Source organism: Aegilops tauschii, chromosome 6 (assembly GCF_002575655.3).
Source record: "Aegilops tauschii subsp. strangulata cultivar AL8/78 chromosome 6, Aet v6.0, whole genome shotgun sequence".
NCBI lineage: Eukaryota > Viridiplantae > Streptophyta > Magnoliopsida > Poales > Poaceae > Aegilops > Aegilops tauschii.
The window spans coordinates 24,975,737-24,985,200 of NC_053040.3; the positions used below are offsets into that span (position 1 = coordinate 24,975,737).

The following is a 9,464-nucleotide window of genomic DNA, read 5'->3' on the forward strand; positions in this document are numbered from 1 at the left end:
CCAGCATTCTCCCTCTTCGTGTAAACCTTGTAAAATAAGAGAGAATAGGCATAAGTATTGTGACATAATGTGTAATAACAGCCCATAATGCAATAAATATCGATATAAAAGCATGATGCAAAATGGACGTATCAATAGCATGGAACAATAAAAAATTATAGATACGTTGGAGACGTATCAATAGTCAATTTGTTTCTAGTCGTCCATAGGACACAATAGACCGCAGCCAAGCCGAGCCAAAACATACATTTGGTGACCCCAGCAAGGCCATTAGCTAAGATTCCGAGCTCAGAAAAAGAGGAGGGGTTCCAGGAGTCCCGAAGCCACGATCTGATACAACACCAGACCAACTTGGCTAAGACACAGTGGAAAAAGATATGATTCGTGTCCTCCAAGTCTCTGCACAACACACATCTGTCAGAGCCCGGGCCATTACGCTTACGAATTTGGTCCGCCGTAGGTAGGCGACCCTTAAAAGCTTGCCACAAGAAAATCTTAATCCTGGGAGGAATCCAAGCACGCCAGATTAGTCTAAACTTAGTAGTAGGGGTACCAGAAATTAACCTAGCATACAAAGACTTAACCGAAAAAGGACCAGAAGTAGAGTGGGCCATACAACCGAGTCTTCGGGCGTGTTTGGTTGCCGTCGGCTACAGTACCCGCATTGCATACCCTTCTTCACTCAGCCTGGCTCTCACAAAACAGCCTCATATGCGACATCTGCAACTTGTTTGGTTGCCTGCATATGGACTGCCTGCATTAGTGGATCAACTTTGGCATGTTGTTTGGTTGCCTGCATTGTCTCGGCGCATACAACTACACGTTGTTTGGTTGCCCGCATGGGGTATGATTAAGAGCTAGCACTTGCACTTAGCACACAGGGTTAAGAGCTAGCAGATGAAGGGGGAGAAGAAATGCAGTGTGCGCCCGACCATAGCGACTGCGGTGGATAGTGGCCGTGGCGCCGTGTCCGACATGACGAGCATGGAGTCATGGACGAGCGACACCGTCGGCGGCACGGTGAGTGACACCGTCGGCGAACTAGTTGCGGTGCTCGCGCAAAGATAGTCGACAGAGGAGGAGAATGCAGTGCCCGCGCCATGGTATCGTCAGTGCAGTGGACGAGAGAGGAGGCCGAGATGATCGACACCGGAAATGACTCCAGTGTAGTAGGGCGAGAGAGAGGAGGCCAAGATGACCGACCCCATCGGCGGCACGGCAAACTGCAATGTGCGCGGAGGCAGAGGACACAAGAAGCAGTGTGCGCGCCATTGCAGTAGGAGGACGACAGAGAGTAGGCCGAGATGAGCGACGCCGGAAACGACTCTAGTGTAGTAGGACGTTGGCAAGGAGATCAAGGGGAAGGGCTTCGGCGTGGAGAGGGACGGATAGGAGGGCTCTGAGCAGAGGACAGAGGAGCTCGACATGGCGGCGTCAGTGCAGTAGACTGCTGCTCAAAGAGAGATGAAGCTACGATCGTCGAAACCAAAAATTTACAACACGAATGTTGTGAGGAACTGCGAGATTAGGCTGCTGGTCAAAGGAAATTTCAAATGATCGATCGTGCGCGACGAATCTGACAAAATTCGTCCAGAATAGCTCCAAACGGAAGACGAGATTAAGAACTTACGGCCGACGAAACTACAAACCGATCACCTGAATGAAACCGTAGCATCGAGGTGCATCTTTTTCGTGTAGAGCTTACCTCAAATCGAAGCACCGTTGTGTAGATCAGAGGGAGGAGATTAGATAGAAGCTTACTGGAGGTTGAAGAAGAACTCACGTAATCACCTCGCATCCCTCCCGTCTCCACTCATGCAAGGGCCCGCTGGCTTGCGCTCGCCTCGGCCTGACTCACGAGAAACTGCCCATTCAAGCGTTTCCAGCGAGCCAACCTATGGGCTGCTTTAAGAAGCGTGCGATGCAGGCCCAACAATGAAACCGGGCAACCAAACAGGCCTCTTCCTTCCCGTGCGGGCCTGGTTGGGCTCGATGCGGGCAACCAAACACGCCCTTCGTTCGAGAGCACGGGAATGTAGGCAACAAGTCGCTATCAATCATCAAACTCTTCATGAGACAGAGAGCGCCGGAAAGCCATGTCCCAGTTATTATCGGAGAGCTCAGAGATGGAGATCTCCAGGTCCGGGTAGTAAGAGAAAAGCGTAGTAAAAGCCACAGCAAGGGTAGTCTCTCCACACAACCAGTCAAGCAAAAAACGAGTAGAATGGCCATTGCCAACCACAAATCTAACATGATCTTTAAAATGAGGTCGGACTTTGACAAGATCTTTCCAGAACTGGGAACCGCCGAGGGAAGAGGCAAACATAGGGCTGGAGTTAGGGAAGTACTTAGCTTTAAGGATGGAGAACCACAAAGAGCCCACCCCACTCTTCATGATTTTCCACCACCATTTAATCTCTATATTTTGGAAACATAGAGATTAGTGTATTCAGTCATAGCTATAACCACTAAATGTTAGCGAAGCAAGCAGATAGTGCCTGCTATTTTTGCTTGCATGAGTCTTTGGGGTCGATGGTACTCATGGCAAACTATACTTAGAGCTGAGAAAATATAGCAAACCTTACTTAATTAGAAAATGCTTCCTAACCACCAAATGAGGCTCTTCCCCATTTTCTCACTCTCTCCCGGCATCATCTGGTTCTGTTCGTGTGTCTTTGGTTTGTCTATCTATCAAACGAACCAAGACACACACATGCACGTGCCTAGGCGCCAAGAAATTCCTCAATCAACGACTCTGAATTTCTTGTGAAGATCGACGAGAATGGAGTCGGACACATGCGACCTCAGCGAAGGCATGTCGACGGAGCGCGCGTACGAGGCGGAGCCGGTGCCGTCGCTGTCGGAGACCATCACGGCGCGGTCGCTGGCGGTGAGCTTCGTCCTGGGCGTGACCCTCACCGTGGTGGCCATGAAGATCAGCCTCAACTCGGGGTTCCTCCCGTCGCTCAGCATCCCGGCGTGCCTCCTGGGCTTCTACCTCTCGCGCGCGCTCATCCGGCTGCTGGAGTACCTGGAGGTGTCCCACCTCCCCTTCACCCGGCAGGAGAACACCGTGATCCAGACCTGCGTCGCCGCCTGCACCACCATCGCCTTCAGCGGCGGCTTCGGCACGTTCCTCCTGGCCATGGGCCGCAAGTCGGCCGGCGACGACAACGTCAAGTACGACGTCAACGTGGAGGAGCCGAGCATCCCCCGCATGATCGCCTTCCTCTACCTCGTCAGCTTCGCCGGCATCTTCATCATCATGCCGTTCCGGAAGGTGATGATCATCCGGCACCAGCTGACGTTCCCCAGCGGCACGGCCACGGCGCACCTCATCAACAGCTTCAACACGCCGCAGGGCGCCACCCATGCCAAGCTGAAGGTGTCCATGCTGTTCAAGTCGCTCGCGGGCTCCCTGGCCTGGTCCGTCTTCCAGTGGTTCTTCTCCGCCGGGAAGGACTGCGGCTTCAAGACCTTCCCCACCTTCGGCATGGAGGCCTACAGGCAGGGCTTCTTCTTCGACTTCGGCATGACCAACGTCGGCATCGGCATGATCTGCCCCTACGCGATCACCCTCTCCATGCTCGTCGGGTCCGCCGTGTCCTGGGGGTTCCTCTGGCCCTACATCGAGACCAAGGAGGGGGACTGGTACCCCGCCGACCTCCGCAGCGGCAGCCTCAGCGGCATCAAGGGCTACAGGGTGTTCATCGGCGTCTCCATGATCCTCGCCGATGGCCTCTTCAACTTCCTCTCCATCATGTTCCGGACGTCGCGCACCATGACCAAGCGCCGCAAGCAGCCCATGTCATCCGCCGGCGGCAACGTGAACCAGCCGTTCCAGCACCTGATCGGCGAAGGCCCGGACATGGAGCAGCAGAAGACGGCCAAGAGCTTCGACGAACGCCGCAGGGCGCAGGTCTTCCTCAGGGACAGCATACCCAACATGATTACCATCGGCGTCTACATCCTCCTCGCCGCCCTCTCCACCGCCGCCGTCCCGATACTATACCGGCAGCTGCGCTACTACCACGTCGCGCTCGTCTACCTCATGGCGCCCCTCTTCACCTTCTGCAACGTGTACGGCTACGGCCTCACCGACATGAACCTGTCCAGCACCTACGCCAAGATCACCATGCTGGTCTTCGGTTCCTGGGTCGGGCTCAGGGACGGCGGTGTGGTTGCCGGCCTCGTCGCCTGCGGGATCATGATGTGCACGCTCTCCAACGGCGGCGACGTCATGCAGGACCTCAAGACGGGGTACCTCACCCTCACGTCGCCGCGCGCCGTGCTCATCAGCGAGCTCATCGGCACGGCATTCGGCTGCCTCATCAACCCCACCGTCTTCTGGGTGTTCTACAAGGTGTACAAGACGGGGGAGGCCGCCGGCGGCGACATCCCCGACGTGCCCTACGCCAGGGTGTACCGCGGCATGGCCATGCTGAGCGTCGGCCAGGATGGGCTGCCCAGGCATAGCATGCTCCTCGCCAAGATCTTCTTCATGCTCGCGCTGGCCCTGTGCATGCTCCGGGAGCTGGCTAGCCGCTGGGAGTGGCGCGTGCAGGCGTACCTCCCGAGCACCGTGGCCATGGCCGTGGCCTTCTTCGTGCCGCCGGACATGGCCATCGGCATGTGCGTCGGGAGCCTGGTGCTGTGGCTGTGGGAGCGCACGGACCCTGTCGAGGAGCGGATGCTGTCGTCGCCGGTGGCGTCCGGGCTCATCTGCGGGGACGGGCTCGGCTCGCTCGTGTCCTCGCTGCTCACGCTCACCAAGGCCACGGCGCCCATCTGCATCAAGTTCTTGTCCCGAGGCGACAACGAGAAGTTGGATGCCTTCTTGGCAAAGATGCCCGCCACATAGCTTCTTGGCGTGCAACGTGTGCTTCGTGTAGGTTAACCAAATTATAATTGACCGTGTACAAACTATTCAGGCATATATAGATCTTGGAAAAGTATTAAAATCAACCGACGTATCTCTCTCTCGCGTAAACCTCTCCTTCCGCGCGACACGTGTCCCTTGCCCACGCGAGTCCACCGCTTCCCCCGCGAGCCTTATCCTCGTCTCGTCCACGCGGCTGCTCGTCCACTCGTTCTTCCTCTCCTCTTTTTCCCTCTCCTCGTCTCCTCGTCCGTAGCATCCGAGAGGGAGAGCTCGATCCCCTTCGCCATGGCCCCTCCCGTCCAATCCCCGTCCGCCATGGCCTGCTCCCAAGCTCCACCTGCTGCTCCTCAAGATCCACACCACCTGCTGCAAGACGAAGGCCGGAGTGCAGTCGAACGCCGCTCGGCGCCGGCGATGCAGTGCAGCTCGCGGAGCTGCACTGAAGCGCCGCTCGCCGCCGACAGAGTTGCAATGGACTGCCGCTCGGCGCCGGTGATGCAGTGCGGCTCGCGGAGCTGCACTGAAGCGCCGCTCGCCGGCGACGGAGTTGCAATGGAGTGCCGCTCGCCGCCGGTGATTGAGTGCGGCACGCGGAGCTGCACTGAAGCGCCGCTCGCCGCCGATGGAGTTGCAATGGAGTGCCGCTCGCCGCCGGTGATGCAGTGCCGCACGCGGAGCTGCACTGACGCGCTGATCGCCGCCGACGGAGTTGCAATGGAGTGCCGCTCGCCGCCGGTGATGCAGTGCAGCACGCGGAGCTGCACTGACGCGTTGATCGCCGCTGACGGAGTTGCAATGGAGTGCTACTCGCCGCCGGTGATGCAGTGCAGCACGCGGAGCTGCACTGACGCGCCGCTCGCCGCCGATTTGCGGCCACAGGTGGGGATCTGTTCGCGTGTGGGGGCGTCTTGTTTCATTGCAATGCAGTGACCGCTACGGGCCGACGGGCTTTGTGATCTGCGCTTTACATCGGACGGCCGCGAAGGCGACTTACGAATCGCCTAGCATCGCCCGACCTACGCCTAGCATCACCCATAGATCTTAGATGTGTATGTTCAACTCGACTGCAAGCAACAAGTCCATACCGAATACAATATTTTCTAACAGTTTCGCTAAATCTCAGTGAGATTTGGTTATGTCTCTGTCGATACTACGTACCTTCATGAAATCTTACGTGGATACTCGGGATTTTCTTTAAAGTTTCCTTTCTTTCTTATGTGTTAGATCACTAGATTATGGATACGTTTCGCAACAAGTCCATAGTCGGGATCTTGATTATGGATATGTTTTTAGGGCCACCTATACGTGATCCCCCACCCCGCTTTCAGTCGATTTTGTCCCAAATGTTGGATTAAGATCCAACGGGCACCGGTCATATTCTCTCCTCTGCCTAACCAGATGCATGGCTTATCTTCCTCCTGTAATCGCCGTCTGAAAGCCGGCCAAACCGCCTGCTCCCCCTCCCCTCGAGCGAGCTTTGTTGTGCGCTGCGTCGTGCTCCCTTTGCGCTCGAGCCATCGCCACCCCGGGCATCTTCTACCCCGCCCCCCAAGTTCTCCATCGCCGGCGAGGAGCTTGCATCCCCACTCGAACCGTCAAACCTCGGACGCCCCTCCACCTGTGATGCCGCTGTCGCTAGCCCCGAGTCCTTCCTGGCCAAGACCTCGCTGGCATCCCGCGCATTGCTGGCGCTCACTCCAGCACCACCATCTTCTGTCTTGGGACTATGCTTTTCTCTCTACAAAATCGACTAATGTGAGGAATGTTTTCAATTGCATGAGGATTGCCAAAACCATTCTTAAGATGGAGCGTTAGATTTTAACTCTATTATGTATACAAAAGATAGAGGCATTTGTGAGAGGAGCAAATTTTGTTATTCACCATCTAAGTTGGAGAAGCTACTTTGGAAGGTAATACGTTTTCCTATTTATCTTCTCCAAATAGCCTTAACCAATGGCGGTTGACTCGGTCCATGCCATTGGCCGAACCCGTGACCGATGACAGTGGGGTGGTCAGCCGCTGACGTGCCCCGTCCTTGATGCATGCCTTTATTTAGGAGTTTTTTTTTTTTTCATTTTTTTCTTTGAAAAGGGAGCAAGCCCTCGCCTTTGCATCGGCCGATGCATAAGTCATATTATTAATTATTAGACAAAAATCTGACAAGAACATACAACAAATAAACTGATCAACTGCACCTACAAACTCGACATTGGGGAATGCCCTCATGCCCCACCATCTAGAGTCGGGGTCACCGCTAATGCCCTTTGAGATCCGGTTAGATAACGAAGATATTCCCGCCCTTTTCCCAATGAGCGACCCTGCGTTTATCGAACCCAGGTGAGAATGGCTACTGCAACAGAGACTCTACCAAGTCTTTGCAAGAGAATTAAATTCCAGTTTGCTCAACCGGACCTTAACAACCTCAGAGTGTAAACATCTTATAATTAAAACATGCATGGGTACGAGGACTTGTTTCTTGCAACCATATATTTGTGATCGGGATCATTACGATCTTAATTTGTGGTGATAGAGCGGTGGTGTCGGCGAGAGAGAAAGCGTATCCAGAGAAAGAGGGGAGTATGGGCGGGGTTTCGGGTGCAGTTTTGGATGCGCCAGGGGTGTCGTAGTCTTACGTGGTTGATGTTCGGACTCCCGCAAACCCCCTTGTTTGCTCTGGTTTGCGGCAAACCAGATGTCTGGACTGGTCCACAGACCGATGCAGGACGCCATTGAATGGCAAACTAAGTCCGAATAGCTCGATGCGGATGCTTGCAGGAGGTTTGCGGGTCTGCTTTGGAGATGCCCTATGGTCTTAGGCACAGGGAACACCGCCCAAGGCTTAACCACGCTTTGCTTTTGAAGCAAAGTGCACCAGTGCTACAAGAAGAATTTTATTGGCGCCAAATACACTTTTATACTATAGTGTGTTTTGCTTTTTCCGCACTAACCAAGAGATAGTTTTAGGCTGAATTTTTCAATGGTTATACTACTTGGTTGCATGGGTGTTTAGCAGGTTGGTGGTGTATACCATAATTACATATCATAACAAAAAAAGAACATATAGTGGCAGAGCCGGGATTGGCTAACGCCCTAGACAAGAAACTAAGGGCCAAAAAATACTAAAAAAGAAAAACAGTTTCAAGGCATTCAAAAGTCAAGCTATGTTACATAACTAATAACCAAAGGAAAAGTTCTGTGCACATCACTGCAACCATACTCATGGCAAGATGACCAAGGTCATTGCAATTCATCAAATGTGGATCGGCTTTGAATGAAATGTTTCGGCGGGTCACGTGGTTTGAACTTGAAAAAAAAATGCCATTGTCTTGTTACTTTTATTCATCTTGCCTTCCTGTACAATTATGTAGGAACAAAAATTACTAAATATCTAAATCGGTTTTCACATTTATGTTGGAAAGGGGACAATACTAAGAATTAAAATCATCACAAAACAATGCATCTAGCAAGAAAAATAAGGATTTGGAGGAGCTGGAATGGTCGATGGGGATTACCATTGCAGTTTGCAGTTTGCAGTGTAAATTTATTTTTTATTTTAGAAAAAAAATATATGTAGGCTATTTTTGTAAAGTTTATGTATAGACTATGTGTACTTGAAAGAAAAATAGACGAAGGGGAAATTTCAGGTTGTCCATAGACCATGTCCACCCACTAGCACAACCTCCCATTTTGTCAGGCTCTATTTTTCGACACATGCAGGTTCGTTCATCCAGAACCGCTCAAAATCGTAAATGTGCACTCTCTTATACTCCCTCCGTCCTTTAAAAAGTGTACTTTCAATTTTGTTGAAGGATCAAACTATCTTAAAGTTTGACCGGGTTTGTGCAAAAATATATTAATGTTTGTGAAGCCAAATAGGTATATGATGAAAATATATTTTATCATGAATCTAATGATACTAATTTGATGGCATAAATGTTGATGTATTATTGTATAAATACGGTTAAACATAAAAATGTTTGACTTTTCAACAAAGTTGGACGTACACTCTTTGAAAGATGGAGGGGGCACTTCCTTCGCCCCATAATATTGCTTGAAAAATACTTTTATATTAAGGACGAAGGAAGTAGTATATAAGAGAAAAGAAAAAAACAAACTAAATGCACCATATATAATCTGAAATGGAGCGAGTACCCAACTCAACTCAAAAAGAAAAAAAGAAAAAGAAAGAAATGGAGGGAGTACTGCAGAAGAAAGCTCAGTCCAACCTCCAAAGCGCCAAACTCCAACCGAGGATGGGTGGGACAAGGACGGATCACGACCCCGAAAGCCGAAAGCCGACGCAACCGAAGCCAAAACCAACAGAGAAATGTTTGTTAATTTCCCGTCAGGAGTATCAACCCGAGTTGGCCTTGTGCTCGATCGCCGGCCCCTCCCAGTCTTCTCGGGGGTTCACGTCACGTGGCGACCTCCGGCCACACACGCAGATCCGGCCGATCCAGACTCCAGACCCATCTCGGTCACCCTATCACCTTCCCACACGCACCTTCCCCACGTGTCGCCGTCGCGCTCCGTACGCCCGCCCCCAGCCCGTCCAGCCACCTATATCTCCTCCCCGGCCTCC

At 52.4% G+C, this 9,464-nt stretch overlaps 1 protein-coding gene across 1 annotated transcript; it reads left to right on the forward strand.

The window, feature by feature from the left end:
* Positions 1-2,782: 2,782 nt before the first annotated feature.
* On the forward strand, positions 2,783-4,861 carry LOC109766925 (probable metal-nicotianamine transporter YSL7). Its single transcript, XM_020325679.1, has one exon. It carries the CDS (start codon positions 2,783-2,785, stop codon positions 4,859-4,861), a length of 2,079 nt encoding a protein of 692 aa, XP_020181268.1.
* Positions 4,862-9,464: the final 4,603 nt, after the last annotated feature.